Here is a 22135-nt window from a genome sequence, read left to right as displayed (position 1 = left end):
AACTACAATTTGGGATTTCCTTACTTTGGTCCTTTCTTTGCTCAGTAGGTGAAGTGTTGTCTTTGCTATTTTTCTTAGTGGAGCCTCTCAATAAATATTAATTGAGGCTTAATTTGTATAGGTTTTTGGTGCTTCAAAGAGGTATGAGACATCTCTATGGAAAGAAGACTTCGAAGCCCACTATGATGGCAGGATATAGGACTACAAATCAGTATGAGATAGAGTTAAAAAAATTTTTTTAAATTATAGTTTACTTTCTGCCCTGGCTGGTGTGGCTCAGTGGATTGAGTGCCGACCTGTGAACCCAAAGGTTGCCAGTTCGATTCCCATTCAGGGCACATGCCTGGGCTGCAGGCCAGGTCCCCAGTTGGGGGCTATGCAAGAGGCAACCAATTGACATATCTCTCACACATCGATGTTTCCCTCTCTTTCTTCCTCCCTTCCCCTCTCTCTAAAAATAAATAGATGGAATCTTTAAAAAAATAAATTATAGTTTACTTTCAATGTTATTTTGTATTAGTTGCAGGTGTCCAGCATAGTGGTTAGATGGTCATATACTTCACAGTGTTCCCCATATTTCCAGTGCCCACCTGACACCACACATAGTTATTGCAGTATTATTGACTATACTTCCTACGCTTTACTTTACATCCCTGAGCCTGGCAATTGTACTTCTTAATCCCTTAACCTCTTTCTCCCAGTCCCCAACCCCCAACCTCTCAGGCAACCGCAAGTCCCCCACCCCTTCTCTGTCTATGAGTCTGTTCAGTTTTGTTTGTACTATGAGATAGTTTTTGCTTAAATATTGAAGGATGAGGAAGCTGATCAATTAATATGACTAGAACTTAGTGTAATAATCAAATGACATTTACAGCTGAGCTAATATCATATTTAATGCTCTGTATATTCTGCAGTGGGCTATCAGCATTTGTGTATTTAAAATATATTTTTATTATTTTATTTTTCAATTACATTTTACATTCAACACTATTTTGTATTAATTTCAGATGAACAGCACAGCAGATAGACATTCATATACTTTACAAAGTATTCCCTCTGATAATTCAAGTGCCCACCTGGCACCACAGTAGTAATTACAACATTGTTAACTATATTCCCTATGCCGTACCTTACATCCCTTTGCCTGTTTTGTAATTGCCAATTAGTTACTTCTAAATCCCTTCACCTGTATTCACTCTGCGCCCTGTACATCTAAAATTTAAATACCAGATATTCTTTGACAACCTTGAAGGGCAGTAATATAATGTGCAATTTTGCTGAAGTAAAAATTTGAGTTATCCATCATTGAGGCTGATATAAGAGAATGAAGTACAGACTCATAAGTATGAGCATAGAAGCTACACTTCGAAGCCATTATTGGTCCAGTTCTTTTTCTGTTCATCTGGAGCAGAGTTCATCTTCCAGAATAGTATGAAGTCAGGTAGTAAGATAATACTTGGCCAAGTTGACACCTTTTAGCATTTTCATTGATTGAGGTTTTTTTAAAAAAAATTAATTTATTTTTAGAGAGAGGAGGAGGGAGGGAGAAGAGAGGGAAAGAGACATCGATGTGTGAGAGATACGTCAGTTGGTTGACTCTTGCATGCCCCCCAACTGGGGACTTGGCTGGAAATGCAGGCCTGTGCCCTGAGTAGGAATTGACTGGGAATTGAACTGATGACCCTTCACTTCACAGGCCAGCACTCAGTCTATTGAACCGCACCACCCAGGGCCATTGATTGAATTTTTAATTGACTGAGAATTCCGGTTAAGGCGTGCGTGCGTGCGTGTGTGCGTGTGTGAAATGAAATTGACTGAATAGTATAATGAACTCCCATATACCCATCATCCAGTCCCAGTAACCAACACATGGTGAATCCTACTCTATCTACTTTTGCCTCTCCTGTATTATCTTGAAACAAATCACAGACATTTCATTTTATCTGTAAATGTTTCAATACAGATAATTCCTAAAAGACAAGGAATTTTTAAAAAGCAGTGTACCCTGACCAGTGTGAATCAGCTGGTTGGGCATCAGACCTCAAAGCGAAAGGATGCCAGTTTGATTCCTGGTGGTAGCGTATGCCTGGATTGTGGGTTCGATACTAGGTTGGGGTGCTTACGGGAGGCAGGTGATCGATGTTCCTCTCTCCCTCCCTCCCTTCCCTTTTCTCTCCAAAAAAATAAATAAGTAAATAAAATCTTTTAAGAGAACCCATAATGCTATTAACATCAGGAATTCTGAAGCCTACTATAGCTTTGCAGGGAGGGGGAAGGTTGTCTCTGAGTGTCTAAAATTCTGCATAGACTTTTGTCTGCATGTGCTTGCATGAATTTGGGTATAGTGTCCCTGACCTTCATAGACCCTCAAGAGAGTCATGATTCACAAAGGGAAGAACTATGATGTCTATGTAATCAGGACCATTTATCAGATAATGGAATAGACGAGAAGGTCAAGGAAGAATGATATCAGCTCTTATAAGTAAAAGGACAGGCATTTATATCAGATTTAATCTTTCATAGGGTTACATGTTGAAAAAAGGCCATAGACGGAAAAACTGGACTGAACGCTGGTTTGTACTAAAACCTAACATAATTTCTTACTATGTGAGTGAGGATCTGAAAGATAAGAAAGGAGACATTCTCTTGGATGAAAACTGCTGTGTAGAGGTAAGTACCTCTTTCTGGTGCTGCCCCCTGCTGCTCAAGTAGTTTATCTTCCTCATAGACCTCAGAGCCTTAAAATAACCTTAAAACTTGTATTTCCAATATAATATAGACATAAAGTTGCAATACTTCTTGAACTAAAAACTAAAGATACCTAATGTAATTTTTTCTAATGTAAGTTTGTTTTCTGTCTTATACTCGTGAACAAAATATAAGGATTAAATCTTATTTGTATGTTTAAGTAATCACGTATTGAATAAAATGGAGTCATAAAAAGAAAAGAAAGCAAAAAAAAAAATTGAGTAGCACAATGTTTGAAATTATGAATATCCCAGAAAACCTGGGCCACTGCAATGAATAAAATTGAAGAAGGTGTGAGCATTGCCTTTGATATTTTGAGTGACTTTCGGAACACTTTTTCATAAACTGTCAATTCTGTAAAGAAGTGAAATCCTCAAGATCATACATTTTTGAGTATTTATATCTGACTATTACTAGGTCCATATTTGTTGGAAAATATTTACAATACCTAAGGTCTTACTCATAAACGATAATACATTTTGATGGATAAAATGGTCCAGACATGTTAATGTCCTAGAGTCTGCAACGCCCACTAAAGGGCCTTCCTTCAATTCAGCTAACCAAAGAGAATCACAAGATTACGATAGGCCATACCCGTCTCCTTCTAAGGACATAGGTCATGAACCACAGCTTCCCAGCAACAATATCCCAGGTGCCAGGAGAGGAAAGCACATCTCAGGTGTGTAATCACCCTGGGTTAGAAGCCTCACAGCTCATAGGAGTTAATACTTGCAGTAACTCCATGGGTATACCTTCCAGGGTCCCTGTGAGAGATGCGCTCAGGTGGGAGTCCTGTGCTTAGGAAAGCGCAGAGCGTGGCACCCGCATCACGTGCTGATTGTTCTCCCAGTCCGGATGTAGTGTGCTAATAATCCTGATTAGTCCTTGTTTGCGTGAGCAACGATGCCTAGGGGATAGAATCAGTAAGTTAGTAATATGTATTTACAGATATTTTTTCATTGACATTGAATTTCAGCCAGATTTTTGTAAATAATTAAGATCGAATTCAATTTAAATATTGAATACTTAAACTCTTAAAGAACGAATTTTGCTTTCTGTTTTAGTCTTTGCCTGACAAAGATGGAAAGAAATGCCTTTTTCTCATAAAATGTTTTGATAAGACCTTTGAGATCAGTGCTTCAGATAAGAAGAAGAAACAGGAGTGGATTCAGGGTAAGTTAATTTTTACTATTAGTCATGATCTAACTAACTTGAAAGCTCTGACTTTCTGTTTTTGAATCTCATTAAAGATATTAAGGCGTTCTTTCCTCATTGTCTAGTTATTTCTGAAGGTAGCATGGTAAAGAAAAACAAATGAAGAGGCATTTCCAAATTTTGAATCAGTTCTATTTTTGTAATGATCTTGTAGGAAAATTGTAAACTGGACATTTTCAGTCTTGTTTACTGTTACTATTTGAAGAGTACGGAATTTCCCTTTTTAACTGAAAAATTTTTAGGTGTCCATCTTAAATGTCAAGTAATATATAAAACAGAAGAGGAATAATGGAATAACTTTCGAAAAATTTTTAAGATCTGTTCTTGCCACAAGAAATCACTTGTTTCAAATAATTATCTTGAGGACACAAACTTGCTTTAATAACTTTTAAACTAAAGTATGATTCCAAAGTAGTAAAGAACGAGACATTATATATTAAGTTTTATTTTTTTAATCATGAGGCGATTCTGATTATGAGGTGATCTTGGACATAGGTATCTTAATGGGACCCCCAATTTTTGTTTCGAGTCCGTCTGCCTGTGTGCGCTTGCCCAAAGAAGGGCATGAGCAGGAGTTTGCAGTATAGGAAGAAAACTGGTTTAATACTGAATTGACTAATATGGAGGTAGGAAGCTAATGCTAAAAACTCGACTCTCCAATGGCATGTATTGTATGTTAAAGATTATATAGGGTGAAATCACAAGACACAGTGGTTTAAGGAGTTGGGGGTCATGCTGGGAGCCGATTGTTCCCAGGTGAGGTAAGGGTAATTATTCATTTCTTCAGGCCTTGCGGGTATTTCTGAGGTCTGCTCAGGCGCCCCCCTGTCTGGTCTCATGGGAAAGTAGCCGGGGGTTCTCCACTTTAGGGCTGACGAGTTGAAATGTAACTTAGGTCAAGATGCTATCTTCAGCCTGCCCGAGGGCCAGACCTTGTGACCAGTAGCCAGGTCCCGGCTGCTGTCTGCTGCCGCCTCGGGGGTGGCTGATTATGTGGGGGAAAGGCTAGGTCTTTGAGTAGTATAGAGAGAGAGGTGATTTCTAGAGCTAGGATTTCAAACTAAGTTTAATCAACGTCATAGGGACTCTCAATTTCAGGTAAAAAACATATATTGAAAATTATGGTCATTTTTGATGTGGTTTAAGAGTCTGAGGCGAGCACAGCTAGGTTTGAATCTTCTTTCCTGAGTCACTTAGGTTGAGTTACGGATTCTGTAGCTGCTTTCTGCTTATGTGGAATGGGAACAATAACCATACCTCCCTCTCAGCTTTGTGGTGAGGGTTAATAATTAAATAATGAGGATACACTTGCATGTTTTACAATGAACATCATTGCTGAAGTGTTTGTAACAGATTGCAAACAACCTAATACCCATTAATTGGGAATGGCTGAATGAATTGTGGTGTAGAGTGCACCTGCACAGTGGAGTACTGTGCAGTACTTTATGTATAGTGCTTTGTGTACTGATATGGAGAGCTCTCCAGGATAAATTAAGTGAAAAAAAAATCAAGGCTCAGAGAGTGTGTTATGTCACTGTTTGTGTCCAAAGAAACTTTTTTTAGGGGGGTGGGGTGGGGATGTAGTATTGTATATACTTAAAGTATCTTGGGAAAGATGCACAAGAAACTGTTAGCATTAGTTGCTACTGGAGAGGGAAACCCAGTACTTAGGAATAGGTGTAGGAGAGAGACTTCCTCTTTGACCATTCATGCTTTTGAATTTGGACAATGGGACTTTATTAACTACTCAAAAAATTAAATTTATATAATTGAAACAATCAGGAAAGAAATCAGATTTTATATAAAAATTAGATAATATAAATAAAGGGTATACATATAACAAATATTCAATAAATAGTAGCTTCTCTTTTCATCTCTGGAAGAGATTGGAGAGAGAGACGGTTTAAAAAGGCTTGGTTGTCAGGCAAACTAAACACAGCAGGTAGTGAATCAGGTATCAGAACATTGAATGTCAACCCTTACTGTGTCTTAATCTCGTTTAGCCCTTTGCGAAGTGTGGAGAAGGGAGTTGAAAGTGTGATTTTAAATTCTTCAAATGTGTGTGGTATTCCAAAATCAACTGTCTAGTTATTGTGCAGTTTTGGAATTTTGGAACTGGAAGTGACTTTAGAGATCGTCTCTCTCTCTCACTTTATAGAGATGAGGTACCTGAGGCTGCAGGAGACTGTGTGACTTGCTCAAGGTCACACCGCCACTCAGGGGCAGAATCAGAAGCTACACTGCAGCTCTGTCTGGTTCTCTTCCCACTGTGCCATTTGCATGACAGGCTTACAAAGGATAAAGGCTATTTCCTGTTTTCCCTCCTCCTCCCTTCGCAGCCATTCATTCTACTATCCACCTGTTGAAGTTGGGCAGCCCCCCACCACACAAAGAAGCCCGCCAGCGTCGGAAAGAGCTCCGGAAGAAGCTGCTGGCGGAGCAGGAGGAGCTGGAGCGACAGATGAAGGAGCTCCAAGCTGCCAACGAAAACAAGCAGCAGGAGCTGGAGGCCGTGAGGAAGGTGGGAACGGATGGGCCGGGCGGGGGAGGGCCCTGCACCGCAGGAGCCACAGCAGCCTCACTTTCGAGCTTTGGTTTCACCAAGACCATGTTATGGCAGCTTCAGGGAGTTTTTTTCGTGTTCTCAGGAAGTGTATCTGCACCACATGAGACACCCTGATTCACCAGCCCTGAAAATACAAGGGTCTCAGGGCAGCAAGGACGTTTCATGGAACAGAATAGCATATTTATAAGAATGAGCACAGTTGAATTTTGTCAGAGAAAATGAGAAATTTTATTCCCCTAAGGATGCCAGTGTCACTTAATGGTGACCTGGGGCAGAGTCTGTTGCTTTCTGAGTTTTTTCCCCTTGACTCTCATCTGCACTCCCGATGACCTTGCAAGACCCTTAATACAGAACTGTGGGTTTCACTTCCTCATGGAGACAGGTGCAGTCTGGGTCAGCTTCTTCCATCTCAGGGCTAGGAGGTCAAGTACGGTAGGCTGTACAGGACAGTTGTTAACGTTCACTGGGAAACCGTGTTCCTTGGTTACGTCATGGTTTTGGCGGTGGAGGTGGGTGTCCAGTGTGTGGCATGGTCTTTCCCTGGGGCACCTCTGGGCTGAGGCTGTCTGCCCAAATCACTGAGCGCATGCTCACCATGAGCCGAAAGACCTTTCGTGTCCTGCTCTGCAGCACCTTTGCCCTGGGATATGGGGATGGGTTTTACTGTTGTTACCAGTGAGATGACAAGACTTTGATTCTTGTTTTCTTGAAGGAGAGATGTCAGTCAAGAGACAAAGTGCAGTAAAGCAAGAATTTATTGGTGCAGCAAACGCACACTCAGTACAGTGAAACAAGGAAGGAATTAGATAGAACCTAAATAGGTTCACAATAGGAAGGTACAGAGATTTCCCAAATGCCTCCTGCCCCAGCATGTGCATTGGCTCCCCGTTCTCACTACTTCCCACCGGGGTGGTACCTGATGGGCTTATACTGACGCTCATAATCACCCCAAAGTTATAGTTTGTATTGGGGTTCACTCTTAATGTTCTGCATTCTGTGGGTTTGGACAAATGTATAATATGACATAAACCTACCATTAGAGTATCATTAGGATGAATAGTAGAACACAGTGAAAATGATAGAAGACAGTGTTCTATCTGTTCATCTTTCCTGCCAAAATAATTTTTATTTTCTCTTTTGTTTCTTTAAAAAATATAATCATTTGAATAGGTAATACAATCACATGGTTCAAAATTTAAAAATATAAAAAGGGATTCGGTAAGAAGATTTTTCTCCCACTTCTTTTTTACCCTCTGCTTACTTCCCACCCTTTGCTTAAGGTAACCATTATTTTTTATTTGTGCATCCTCCTAGATTTATTTAATATATGTAAGAAAATATAGCCTTGACCAGCATGGCTCAGTTGGTTGGGCAGCATTTAGCAAGGCGAAGTGTCACTGGTTTGATTCCCAGTCAGGACACATCCCTGGGTTGTGGCACGGTCCATGGTCGAGACACATGTAAGAGGCAACTGATCAGTGTTCCTCTCACACACTGATGTTTCTTGCCCTCTCTTTTTCCTCCCTCTCTAAAAATAAATAAATAAAATATTAAAAAGAAAATATGAACATACATTCTTATTTTCCCATTCTTTAAACACAAAACATACGTACTCAACCTCATGGCTCTACAACTAGTTTATTTCACTTTGCATATATTTGAATTTGAGATCTTTGTATGTCAATATAAAGAGAGCTTTTTTAAATTTCTGTTTATGGCTATATAATACTATTAATGACTGTATCATTATTTAACCAGTCCTTTATTGGTGAACATTTGAGTAGTTTTGTTTTAATAGACAATGCTACAGAGAATTATTTTGTGCCTGTGTTTATACATGTGTCTGTAAGATACATATCAGAAGTGAGCATGCTGGATCAGAGAATATATATACATCTATAATTATGAAATTATAGGCTGATGGAGCAGCCAGCATCTCAGTAGCATAGTGCTATTCACTGCACCAGAGTTAAACGTGTTCTGTGGTTTGACAATTAAGTACTCTGGCCCAGAAATGTCATATTTTACTTCTATTTACAATATTTTGATCAGAATTAGTCATATGTTTTTGGTGAGAAGTCAGCTGTCTCTTATTGGAGTGTCCTTGTATGTGATGAATCATTTTTTGCTTGTTGCTTTCAAGATTTTCTTTGTGTTCATCTTCCCACAGTTTTACTATGATGTGTGTGGCTGTAGATGTCTTTGTGTTCATCCTAGAGTTAGTGGAACTTCTTCGATGTGTAGTATTTTTACATCAAATTGGGAAAGTTTTCAGCCATTATTTCTTAAAATATTTTTTACTCCTTCTCCTTCTGATACTCTCATGTGAATATTGGTGTATTTAATAGTGTCCCACATTTCTGAGGCTCTGTTCAATTTCCCTTCATTTTTTTCTCTATTCTTCAGACTGCACAATTTCTATCAGTCTATCCCTGATAGATTCTTCTTGCAGTCAAAATATATGTGTAAGAACGTCTAGTGGCTTTTTTCGTTTTAGCTGTACTTTTCAGTTCCAGAATTTCCATTTGGTTCTTTTTATAATTTCTGTCTTTTTATTGATATTCTCCATTTGTTGGGATATCGTCATACCTTCTGTTACTTCCTCAAGCATGGTTTACTTTAGTTCTCTGAAAATGTGACTTTTTTGAAGTCTTTGCCTAATCCACCATCTGAGCCCCTTCAAAGGCAGTTTGTGTTGCCTGCTTTTCTCTGTATATGCGTCACACTTTCCTTTCTTTCTACATCTCATAAACTTTTGTGGAAAACATGACATTTTAGATAATATGTTGTATGCAGTTGGATACGCCTTCCTTTCCTCCCCCAAGCGCTTGCTGTTAAGTGTTCATTTATTTGTTTCGTCACGTAGCTTGACCATTTCAGTGAGGTCTGTTTTCCTCACAGCATGAAGCCACTGACCATCCTCAGAGGAACCTCCTGGGCATGTGTGCAGCGTCCTGGGATGACCGAGATGAGTGTCTCTCCCTGTCAGTCCGCCTCTGTGGGTGTCGCCGTATCCAGTTGTTAGAGTTTACTAATCTCCTGTGGTTGCTTTAATGTTTTCAATATGACCCTGGGGCCTCAGTTGCCCCCACAGTCTGACAGTATTCACATTCAGGCCCACAGGTTGTCTTTGAGACTTTGTTTCCACTCCATGAGGTCTCTGCCACCTCACCCAGAATCTGACCGTCACTTCAAGTTGGCCTGCAGTTTAGTTTGTTGGTCTCATGGAGCTGCGAGCCTCCTCTTATTTCTTACCACCAAAATTGCCATCTTTTCAAGAGTACCTTTAGGCTTGAACTCCTCACACTGCTGTAAAAGAAGTTAGCGCTCTGGGGAGAGCTTCAGAGCCTACCCTTTCTCCCTGGGCAGACCTGTGCTTCAGTGCGCTGGAGCTGGGATGGAGTCAGTGGCCTTGCTCCTCTTGGAGTGAAACCCTGCTTTACGAGCCTGTCACTAGGTGGTCACCTTGGGTCTCAGTGTGCCTCTCTTAGTGTGGAACCTCTGTCCTCCAAGTGAGTTGAGACAAAGGTGATCATGTCTGTCATCCCTGAGGCAGAACCTCTGCCCCATGAGCAGGGACTGGTGGAGGAAGAGAGCTCCAGACCTCTCAGCCACTCTTGCTTAGAATAGGCCTTCTGCACCATGGAGCCAGGTGGGTGAGAAATGCTGGCTGCCAGCGCCTCCTGGGGGAACACTGCCACACCGGACTGTGAGCGGAGGGGAGGCCGTGCCCCTGTTCTTGGTTCCATTGCCGTGGGGGAGGGCTTCCTACTCACTGACGTGGGGACAGAGAAGGGGCCTCCCTGTGGCTCGGCTGCCATAGACTCTCACTGTTACTACTGAGATTTCATTGATTTTCTAGGATCAGTGTTCTCCACTTGCTGTTTGCCCTTGGGATAATTCTCAGAGACTTTAAATGGTTGTTTTTGTGTATAGTTGTTGTTTCACTGCGGATAGGGTCCATGGAGTTCCTCATGTCCCCCTTCTGGAAACTGAGCTCTGGTAAAAGTTTTAAGGAATAATGTGTGAGGCGATGAAACTGTACAGGAAGAACTCAAGAATTAGATCTCAAACCTCACAAATGCACTTTCAAGTCAATCTAACTCAGTGACTCCATTGCAAAATGTTCAGACTCATCAGTAGTCATTCATTTAACTAATTTGTTTTGTATGTTGACTGGGAGAATTGTTGGAATGGAAGTCCGGCAGATCTAAAAGTTTTTATTCTGTATTTATTGAACATTAAGAATGTTTGAATTCTTGCGAATGTTTGTGTGACCTTCTCTCTCCAAATGTACTTCCACTGTAACATTTCCCGCTTTTCTCTGGATGGGTTTTCATTGGGTAGAAACTGGAAGAAGCAGCATCTCGAGCAGCAGAAGAAGAAAAGAAACGCCTTCAGACTCAAGTGGAGCTTCAGGCCAGGTTCAGCACAGAGCTGGAGCGGGAGAAGCTCGTGAGTAGCCCCGCTGGGGAGAGCTGCCGCCTTCGCTTGCGGAGCCAGGCTGGCGGCGGCTGGGGGCTGGAGGCTGGGGTGAGCCCTCCTTCTCAGCCTGGCTCTGCTCCTGACTTGCAGTGGGCCCTCGGGGAAGTTATGTGTTTGCATATTCATCAGTTTTCAGTTTAGTGAGCACCTCCTCTGTGCTGTGCACCATGCCAAGGATGTGAAGGTAAAAGACAGAAACCTTGCTTTCGAGACCATGGAATAGACGCGTATGGAAGGAGTGATTAAGTGCTGTGGTTAGGGTGGCTGTGTGTCCTGGTTTAACTGGGACAGTCCCTGCCATCTTGGTGTAATTATCGATAGCATCCCTTTTCCTCCTTTTCCTTCTCGAAGAGACCTGGCTGGGAAATAAATAGCCGTGGAAAAAGTATACAGAGGTTCCATGGTATTTCTCCTCTGTCATGAACAAAGTAGGAGGTTCACATCATGAGAACATATTAACTCTGGGCTGCTGCTCTTGGCAGCTCCGATTCTCCTTAGAGGTTCCCATCCCTGAGAGAGCCAAGGTTCACGCAGTCCGCCGGTTATTGGAACGCAGGCCTTCGCACCCTGAGCTCCACCTGTGTGGGGCTGCCTGAGCCCGGGGCCTGGTACACAGATGCTCGTCCCATGGCCGTTAGTAACCTTCTGTCACTCAGAGCTGAAATGGACATGTTTGAGTTGTGAGAAAAGTGCACAGAGGGAGGCAGGCGTGACGTGGAGGACAGCCACCCTCACGGCCAGAGGCCTGGGCTTGTTTCCTCTGCGCCTGCTTCATCCGTTTTCCTCCTCTTTACCTCAGGGGCATTGTCATACCATCTGCTGTGACTGTTCTGGGGGTGAAGTGAGCTAACACAAGTGAAACAACTTTCTGAACTGCAGGCCCACATGCTCATGTGTGAGCTGTTAGATTTAGGATGTTCTTGTCTTTTCATTGTTAAGACAGAGATTGAAACTCTTAAATCCAGAAGGGAGAAACCATAAACTTGTTAGGACACTAGGTTAGCTGCTTGAATCCCCCCCCCCCCGCCCCCCAGGGCTGGAGGTGCCCTGGGGTAGGCGAGAGGTGGGAGTCCAAGGAGCGGGTGTGGGGCAGCCAGATAAACGTGAGGGTCTCTGCAGATCAGTGTTTTCTTTTTCCCTTTGGCAGTTGTTGTTGTTTTTTTTAAGATTTTATTTATTTGTTTTTAGAGAGGGGAAGGGAGGGAGAAAGAGAGGGAGAGAAACATCAATGTGTGGTTGTATCTGGCCCGCCCTTTGCTGGGCACCTGGCCTGCAGCCCAGGTCTGTGCCCTACACCGGAATTGAACCAGTGACCCTGCGGTTCACAGGCTGGTGCTCCATCCACTGAGCCACACCGGCCAGGGCCCTTTGGCAGTTTTGATGCAGGAAAGGTTCATTTATTTTAGAGAAGACTGTGTTGGTCAAGAGCTGGTAGCTTTAAGACGGAAGAGAATTTAAAGAGAAATTATACAAGGAAACATTTTTTTTTTCCTTGATTCGATTCTATAGAGGGGAGTGGAAAGGATGGAGAATGTTCCGGGGTAGGAAAACAGCACTGGGGTTGCTTGTCCCTGGACTTGAGGGCGCAGTCCTGGCGGTGCTGTGGGGAGTGGCGTGCTCAGTTCCTCCAGCTTTCGTTCAGAGACTGAAGGACAGGGTCCAGCACCCTGATGGGCTGCCGCTGGGGCTGTGGCAACCCCTCAGGCTGGTGGTGGAGTGGGAGGGTTTTCCGGAGGGTAGAGTTGACCTGCATTTAAACATGACCCTTTTATACCACCAGATCAGACAGCAGATGGAAGAACAGGTCGCCCAAAAGTCCTCTGAACTGGAGCAGTATTTGCAGCGAGTGCAGGAGCTGGAAGGCATGTACCTGAAGCTGCAGGAGGCTCTTGAGGATGAGAGACAGGCCCGGCAAGATGAAGAGACTGTGCGGAAGCTTCAGGCCAGGTGCCCCATCAGTTTGTTTACTGTGCCCCTGGGAACAGTTTCCAGTAATGAGAGCGCTGGCGCCCGGCTATCTGTCAGAGGGAGAGACCCTGGGGGCTGGTGCCCGGCTATCTGTCAGAGGGAGAGACCCTGGGGGCTGGCCCCTGCGTTGTTTATTCTCGGCCTGGGGCTCAAGGCTGCCTGTATCTATTTCAGAGCAGTCTTCTGGGTCTGTTGGGTGGAGCACCACAGTCACAGACCTAGGGTCAGCTCTGCTGAGACCCTGGCTTCGTCGACATGCTCCGGACCAGAGCGGGGCCCGTGGTGTGGAGGCAGGGGCCTGCTTCAGGCCAGAGCTGCGGCCACTGCGGGGATGAGGAGGAAATAAGCCATTTCTATTTGGTCATTCAGGATTAGTGGCATTCCTTAAATAATAATAATAATAATTATTATTATTATTATTAATTAATAAGTCTTAGTTTTAGAAATTCTTACAACCTAGACTTTTTTCCCTTAGAGCTTTTATTTTAATTAATTAATTAATCCTTCTCTCAGGCTTTTTAGTCCGATTTACTGTTTATGATTGTCATGTTCTCAAATGAGAACTCTGGATTCTTGGTCTCTGCAGCAGCGAGGACAAGGCAGCCTGAAGACGCCGGAGCTGTCCTCTTTCAGTTTCTGACTTGCTTCCCCATTTGCTTTCTTGACAATGTCTTGCCAGCACTAAAAATGCTTACCGCAGCGTAGCAGCTGGTCAGCGCGAGTACACTGCAGGCTCGGAGCTGTGACTCCCTGCCTTGGGGGACAGGAGTGAGATGACCCGGGCCAGGTTTTCCGTGGCTGCCGTTCCCCAGGTGGAGCAGCAAAGGATGCTTGTTTGATGTTTAGGTAGGAAGAGAAGGGAGGAGGTCTTTGTCTACTTTGCCAAAATGATTTCTAAAATCAACAGAAAATTTTAATTCAATTAAGGAACAATGATCTTCTGAATAGACATTTAAGTGCTTAGCATATTGCCTGGCAGTGCTAGGTCCCACAGGTATGTGTCCAGTGTACTGTTTTGTTAACAATTCTTGGGACCGCCTCCGTCCAGGTGCCATTGGCAGTGATGTTAGCACAGATGCACTTGTGAGAAGCTTTGAGGCCCGTGTGACTTCCAAACAGAGGCATCCTAAGGGACATGAGATGGTTTCTGGGCTTTATAATTTGTGGTGTGTGGGGAGTTTTCAGACAGAGTGCCCTTGTGCAGAGAGTTCACAGGTGAGCTATGATACCTGTATTGCTTCTCTGCAGTTTTGAGAGGTCGAGCATAACACAGCAGAGAATTAGATCACAAAGGGAACCAAATAACTTTAGAAATTTATTAAAGTATAGTTATTTTGTATTTACGGAATGAGTGATCTTTTGAATAAGAGACAATTTTCGAGAATAAAATGTGTGGTTTTTCTCATCCACATCTCCTCCCTTCATTGCTTAGTCCAAGCCCCAAGTCCTGTGTATTCCGAGTCATGATTTTCTCTGATCTGCCTGCTTCTTTCCAGCCTCCCAGTGCCAGCCTCCACTGCCCCTCCTCCACGCTGCTGCACCAGCCCCCTCCTCGTCCTCTTCTCACCAGCGTGCTCTCCAACCCCATTTCCTAGCTGCGGTCAAACGACCGCTCCTGAGATACACGCTCTGTCTGTGGGGAGAATAAAGTGGGTATGACTGGAGACCAGGTTAGCATTCTAAGGGATAAAGTCAAGGCAGTCATCCATAACTAGAGAAAAAATTTAGACATCAAAACATACAAGGGAAAAGTAAAAGACACGGAGGACCATTTCATGAGGTTCTCCATGGAGGGGGGGGATTTTTTAAATATATATATATATATATATATATATATATATATATATATATATATAGTAAAACTTGTGGCTTTTAACCAGTAGTAAATATCAGAATCACCTGTAAAGCTTTTAAAAATTACACATGTAGGGCTTGTCCCACATTGACTGAATCAAGGTATCTGTGGATAGGAGCCAGGCATGAGTATTGTTATTTAAGAAACTCGGGCTAATTGTTTTGTACACTCTGATTTCAGTATATAGCAAAATGGTTTCAACCTTTTGAATGCAAATATAGCTGTTACATATATACCAGTTTGCACCAATAAGCTGAAATTATTGCACAAAAGTTAACTTTATCAGGCTGTGTAAAGGCCACTTTATGAATATAATTATTTTACTATTCTAAATTATTTTTCTTTCAACTTATCTAGTTTTTGGAACTTGACATGGACAGACTGACCCCTGTCGTGGTCATTTTAAAGTGCAGCAAGTTCCTCTCCCGGAGCCCCAGAAGGCTGGGCCTGGTTCGGATGGTCATTTTGTCAGATTGGCAAAGGGGCTTTCTCCTCGCTCCTGCTCCCAGAATAGGCCTTTCTGGGTAGAAAAATCAAGGGGAGTCTTCATGGGGTTTGGATAGAAACATCTAGGTCTGGCACTCATTAAATGAGACCAATATTAGGCGAAGGTGTATGTCAAGGGCTTTTTAGGTAATCCTCCTGTCGTTTCTTTCAGCAATAGTGAGTCATTCTTGGAGTATTTAGCATCTCATTGTTCTTCTAGTGGATGACCCTTTGTCAGTGCCTTAAGTTTCCTCAGAGATACTTTATGGGGTAAATTGTTTAAATACAGGAACTTTGATTCAAGCCATCTGGGTCTAGTCTTTGTTTTTAATATTATAAGTGAAATGTGGTTTTTTGATGTGTAATCCTGAAGGTTATCTAGCCTCTTCTGAATGGGCCTCAGAAGAAAACTGTTCGCTTGACATTGGGACAACTCAGTTATTGGGAAGTCGTTGAGGCTAAGCCCTCCCCTGTCCCATTATAACTTCCACCCACTGCATTTTTAGATCTGTAAGGCCGCGCAGCATACTTTAGTCTCAGTGCCTGGTGCAGTGCCTGGCACACGGCTAGCACCCTAGGGATATTTTGTGGATGAGTAAATGGATCCAAGTTCCACTCACTGGGGCCACGTGAAACAACAGTCTCTCTTCCACGAGATGATACTTTGTGAATTTGAAGGCAGTTAGGAACCGAGCTCTGGAGTGAGGCCTGGGTTTGAGTCCCAGCTGCTTTCTAACTGTGTAATTTTATTTTAAAACATTTAAAGAAATTTTTTTTAATTTTTTTATTTTGAGAAAGAGAGAGAGAGAGAGAAACATCGATTTGTTGTTCCACTTATTGATGCATTCATTGGTTGAATCTTGTGTGCCCTGACTGGGATCGAACCTGCAACCTTGTCATATGTGGACAACGCTCTAACCAAGGGAGCTATCTGGTTAGGGCCTAGCTGTGTAATTGTAGAAGAGTTATTTCATTCTGTTGAGCCTTCAGTTTCTTATCTGTAAAATAAGGATAACCGCCAAGCTTGCAGGGTTGTCGTGAAGGTTAAATGAGATAATGCGTGCCAAGTGCTCAGTGTGAGGTCTGGCGTCTGGTTGTAGCTGAGAGTACTTGCAGATGAAGGAGACAGATAATATGGAGAATGTCAAGACAAGAGTTTGTAAAGGTACTGACAGGACGGAATGATGGTTTTATACCAAGAAGATAGTTTAAAATGTCAACAGAACAAGTCCAGGATCCAGGAGACCTGGGTGATAGCAATTCATCTGAAAATATTTGGGGTTTTATTTCCTTGTGATATGATTGCCAGAAACCTCACATACTCTCAGGCAGCTTAAGTCACCTCTACCTTCAGAGCAAATGAGGTAAAGGTGACTCTGTAATGAAAAGAGTTGCCACTTAGCACTTACACGCGAAAGGCCCTGTTCTAAGTACCTTACCCACATTATCACGTTTAATGCATCAGCAGACCTTTGATGGTGGGTGTGGTTTCTATAACTTTTGTGTAAGCTGGGGAAACTGAGGCACAGAGACATTAATTCTTTGGTCAGGAGTTTGTTTGCAAACCACAGAAACCAACCTGGGTTAGCCAAAGTAGTAAAATAATTTTTTGGAAGATTCTTGAGTAGTTGGCCAATTCCTCAGAAAGGCAGGTGGCCAGGCCGGGAACACAGGCAGGAACCCGGGGAGGCGAAGCCGCCTGAACCACAGCCCAAAAGAGGTCACAGGAGGAGTCATCAGGGTGTCACTGGTGCCAACATTGGCACTGTGTGTCGGCCGTCACTCCCGCGATCGCTGATAGTGGATATTGCTGTCACCAGCAAGATAAATTCTCTACTGTCTCTGCCTGTTTGTGTCAGTTGCTTTAGAGTCAAAGATCCAGGAGGGTCGCCTGCCTCTCCGAGCCCTGCTCAGCTTTTGCTGTGTCCTGGCTGCCAAGGGGCAGGAGGGCAGGCGTCTGGCCTGTGGCTTCTGTGTGGGAGATGGGCCCCACTTCCATCGAGACACCTTCTGTGCCAGATTCACTAGATGTATGAAGGGGCTTCAGATACTGGGCAGCCTAAACAGTGTACGCGTCCATTCCGCCCTCCATACTTTCCCACTAGGATGAGGAGACGGGGCGCTTCCAGTCTCATTCACTGTTGTGTCCCCTGTACCTCGGAAAGGCCGCGGGATGTGGTTGATAGAGCCATGCTGAGTGCGTGAATAAACTGCACTGGTCAGGCCACATTTGCAGTGTTGTGGACATCACATGCCAAGAGACATCTAAGGAGGGTACAGATTCGTGGAACTGGGCGTAGTAGATGGGAGAACTCATCTTAGTTGAGGAAGGACTTAAAAACTAAGGACTGAGGCTGCTGTAAATGAACTGGCCTGATTCGTGAAGCGGTGGGTGGCTCGTCACACAAGGTGACCGGAGTCGAACAGCCACCCAGAAGGATGTCACACAGGGAATTTTTACAGTGGTGTGGTTGGGGGTGGGAGGTGGTCAGATAAGGGGTGTGTAGTCTGTTTCTTTACTTCCTTTGCTGCTGGTTTAGAGGAGCAGATGCTCTTGGGTAACAGCAGCTGGCCTGCTGTGTGGCTTGTTACTCATGGTCAAGCGCTTAGAGATGCGTCCTGTCCTGGGCTGGCATCCAACCACGTCGTTTGCTCTTTGGGTACAGATTTGGGCTGTATGTTAGTTTAGTTTATTTAAATATCTATATATCTGGAAATTCGCAGATGGGTTGCCTATTACAGTAACATTTTGGAGTCACACAGACCTGGGTGGAAACCTATTGCTGCTTGTGCAGTTTGACTTTCAATTGCTTCATCTGTAACATAGAAATAATACCTTGTTTTGGGGATTAGTGATGATGATTGTAAAGTACTTGGCATGTAGTAATTGTTCAGTAAATGGTCTATTATTATTCTACCTTTTGTTAGCTCCTTCTTCCCTCACCTTCATTAGTTTCATTATCAGCCTTTCCTTTGTAATAGGTTTTTGCTAGATGAGGTGAAAATTGTATGAATGTTGCAGTAATCAAGCAAATTTCAGAACTTGCCCCTACCACCTGCCAGGCGAATGACCTATATGGTCACTTAACCTTTGTGCCTCAGTTTCTTCATCTCTCAAATGTGGACAATAGTAGTACTTAAGCTTATTATAACGATTAATTTAGAACATACACTTAACTCTTGGCTAAGTTTGTGGTACATTAAGCCCTCCTTAAATAATAATTTTTTTTTTCCAAAAAGGGTAAAACAGAGTTTGGAGCAGGACATGAGTCACATTGCCAGTCCTGTGAATGTGGGCCTCTCTGGCTCCCAGTTTGCTCCCAGTCAAGTGAGAGGTGGATTAGGTGACCTCAGATATACTCTTTCCTGCTCTGAAGTGCCTCCATCATGTTCGGGGTCAGGAGTGCTGACCCAGGCGCATTTGACCCTGAGCTCCGCACGTTGCAGGTTGCTGGAGGAAGAGTCTTCCAAGAGGGCTGAGCTGGAGAAGTGGCACCTGGAGCAGCAGCAGACCATCCAGATGACTGAAGCGGAGAAACAGGAGTTGGAGAACCAGCGCATTATGAAAGAGAGGGCCCTTCAGGAAGCCATGGCACAGCTGGAACAGCTGGAGTTGGAGCGCAAGCAAGCGCTCGAGCAGTATGAGGTAGAACTTGCCCCTGCCAACGTGTGCATTTGAATTCTTAAAACCAAACTTTAAAAAAAAGAAGAAAAAATAGAGAGCACTTGCTTAACTGTAAAAAGCTGTAGTTAGAGTTTTGCTTAGCTGTAAGAAGTCTGTATGGTCAATGAGGCGTATCAGAGTCCAGTCAGGAGACCAGCCACACACAATTCAAACAGGGAAGGTTTGATACGAACAGGTGTTAACTATGACAGGGCTTTACCACGGAGCGGCAAAGACAACTGCAGACACGGAAATGGCAGATGTGAGAAGCAGCCACTGCCTGAAGGACTGAGGCAGAGCACCCAGGGAAGGACACATCTGTGGCCGGGTCCCCGTACGCCCAGTACTGTGATGCAGACCTCCCTGTGGAGGGCACAGCCGTGGCCACTAGATGGCAGAACTCACCGGGGAGCCGCCTCTGGCCCCTGGCCGACACCGCCCACAGGGCGGTGCCCCTGAAACACAGGGCGGTGAGCTCCCTGGGTGTCCACATGCCAGGAGGGTGCTGACTAGAGCACAGGGGACTTGGAAGCGAAGCCCTTCCTCCTTCAGTGTCCCTGCGGTGCTCTCTGCTGGCAGAGCCGAACTGGCGCCAGCCGGGGGGAGAGAATTACCCTCGCGGGACAATGAGAGGCGGATTGGGAGCTAGCTGAGAGGAGGTGCCGTAGCTGGTACACAGGATTTTATATTCAGCTGTAGTTAGTGTGGGTGAGGTTCTGTGTGGCCTTAAGCAGGTTCCTTAATTGCTCTGAGTCCTAGTTTCCACACCTGTAAGATGGGGGCAGTAATAGTTCCTGCTTCTTACGGGGACTGTGAGGGTTTGATGAGAAAATCCATAAGCATATAGTAGGTGTCCACTCATTGCTATTCGGCTTAGACCCCCAGTGTGTTTCGCATAATTCAAAGTCTCCTTTTGTTTCAGGGAGTTAAAAAGAAGCTGGAGATGGCAACTAGTAAGACAAAGAGCTGGAAGGACAAAGTGGCCCAGCACGAAGGACTGATTCGACTGATAGAACCAGGTAACACACTCCTTGAAGTCACTGTGCATTTACTCCGTTTATTTTTCTGTCTTATTGTGTGTAATTGAATTGTGCAGAGAAACTTCTTCAGCCCCAATATGCAGAAACCAGGCTGTTTAGGGTAACTCCCTCTTGCCTTACCTGCCCCTGCCAGACAGGAGGCCCTGCTAACTCCCTCTGTGCACACCTTCTAGTTGTTTGGTCTGCTTTGATGTTCCTCAGAGAGACATCACGCAGGAAAATTACTGTCTTGTCTGTGGGAAAATGATAATGTTAGTTAAAAAATACAGCATTTTCTGTAGTTAAAGCATGTTTGTCTTTCAGGTTCCAAAAACCCTCACCTGATCACTCACTGGGGGCCGGCAGCTTTCACGCAGGCGGAACTTGAGGAGCGAGAGAAGAACTGGAAAGGAAAGAAGGGCACAGAGTGACCGCCGGCAGCCGCTGCAGCTGTGACGCAGGTTCCAGGCGCAGCCGGAAAGCTTGATGCAAAGGACAAAAGGAACTGGCTTTGCTGCTTCTAACTCTTCTTCCTTCAGCCTCCTGCTGGCTCCATGTACTGAGGACACCTTGATTATCTTTCTGCAAATAAGAGCTTACCTGAAAAGGAAAAAAAAGTCAACATTGTCATGCTCTTAATAGGCTCTTTCTGTGAAAACTTCAGCTTCTGGAAATTCCTTTGCAGCTCTCAGATCCTTGTGGCGTCATCCTCGGTGTGCTTGGGGAGGAGCAGGGTCGGTGCTTAGGGTCACTGGTTGATCAGAACCTCTGTGGACCGGGGTCAGTCTTTTCCTTTGGCAGCATCTTTCCTTCTCCGGGTACCTGTTTCTAAACTAGATGGGCCAGTCTGCTTGCCACTGCTTGACAGGTGCCATGGGAAGCCCTTGACCGTGGCCACTCCGAGACAGAAGTCACTAGCTGCACGGGACCCCGCCTTGGCTCAGCATTCGGGGGCCAGCTATGGGGCTGTGCGGAAGAAGGCTTCTGCCCAAGGCAGAGTGTTACTGATCCATGTCCTGGCTTCCGTTGCACTGTCTAGGAGTCCTTTTAAACAGTGCTTTGGCCAAGCTGGGTACAGTATGTCCTTGCTGAACATCGACAGTGACGTATAGCAAAACCAATCTTATCATAGAGGCAGATTCATAAAAAAAAGTTAAGTTTCTGCAGCATCTCATCAACACTAGAACAAAACAGTGTTGAACAAAACGATATTATTCAAGGACCTGCTGTATTAATGAATCAAAGCACATAGATGAACTAAGTAAATCCCATTTGGAATGATAGTTTAATACTAACTGAATTCTTCCTGAGGTTTAAAATGGTTTCAGCTGTCAGAAGTGCTGACAGACCCCTTGGTTTACTTTTGTAGTTACTGTACAGAATATTTCAGGATGTGTGAGCACTCGTCCTAATCAGGCCTTTTACTTAATAAACAGGAATATGATCATTTCTATGAATTATATATGAAAAAAATTTTAAATGTATTTTTGTCATTTTCTGTGTTGAGAGGGAACAAAATATTTATAATTTTCAAACATTCTTACCTAAATATTATGCAGTGTAATATGCTGAACTTTCTTAATTTTTTTGCTAATTTTCTAAGATATATTAAAACTTTTGTATTTTTTTTAAATGAACTCAGTAAGGAAAATAAAAAAACAACCACCAGAACAATATACATTTAAAACTGTCTGGTTTAATAAAATAGGGTAAAGTTGTGTGTACATGTGCGTATTTTTATATAATGAGTTGAGCTTGGTTTAGGGATACTTCCTGCAAACACTGGGTTTAGAGTTCGGACTCCACAGCAACGCCATCACAAAGTCAGCGATGGCCTCGTGCTTAGGGGTTGAGTCACTAATGTGGGAAACCAGGGCCCATGTGTCAGCTCACAAACGGGAACTCACGGAGTTGATTTCTCCCCCACTGTTGTTCTTACCTCCAAACCTTCTTACCTCTGCTTTCCCAAATTCATGTTGTGCCTTTCAGTTTTTCTACAGTAAACAGTGTGGGTTTCTGTTTTGGTTTGACATGGTCGCCAGATTAAAATGCTTGTTGTGAACCAAGGAGGCCACTCCGTCCAGCTTGACTGTGTCCCGGAAAGCAGATCTTTTCCCTCCTCGAGGAAG

At 43.8% G+C, this 22135-nt stretch overlaps 1 protein-coding gene across 1 annotated transcript in view; it reads left to right on the top strand.

The window, feature by feature from the left end:
* The window catches only part of SWAP70 (switching B cell complex subunit SWAP70), a 68159-nt gene extending 46489 nt beyond the window's left edge, over positions 1-21670 (top strand). Inside the window, exons 5-12 of the mRNA XM_054582891.1 lie at positions 2524-2670; positions 3813-3921; positions 6303-6484; positions 10877-10984; positions 12795-12961; positions 18771-18969; positions 19910-20006; positions 20331-21670. Coding sequence (XP_054438866.1) covers positions 2524-2670; positions 3813-3921; positions 6303-6484; positions 10877-10984; positions 12795-12961; positions 18771-18969; positions 19910-20006; positions 20331-20437 — 1116 coding nt within the window. The 3' untranslated portion in view covers positions 20438-21670. The remainder of the gene's footprint in view (positions 1-2523; positions 2671-3812; positions 3922-6302; positions 6485-10876; positions 10985-12794; positions 12962-18770; positions 18970-19909; positions 20007-20330) is intronic.
* Positions 21671-22135: the final 465 nt, after the last annotated feature.

The sequence above is a fragment of the Pteronotus mesoamericanus genome, unplaced genomic scaffold, assembly GCF_021234165.1.
Source record: "Pteronotus mesoamericanus isolate MK-2021 breed Mesoamerican mustached bat unplaced genomic scaffold, CSHL_Meso_final contig_1189, whole genome shotgun sequence".
Classification (NCBI taxonomy): Eukaryota; Metazoa; Chordata; class Mammalia; order Chiroptera; family Mormoopidae; genus Pteronotus; species Pteronotus mesoamericanus.
This window is presented reverse-complemented; position numbering and strand designations above follow the sequence as displayed.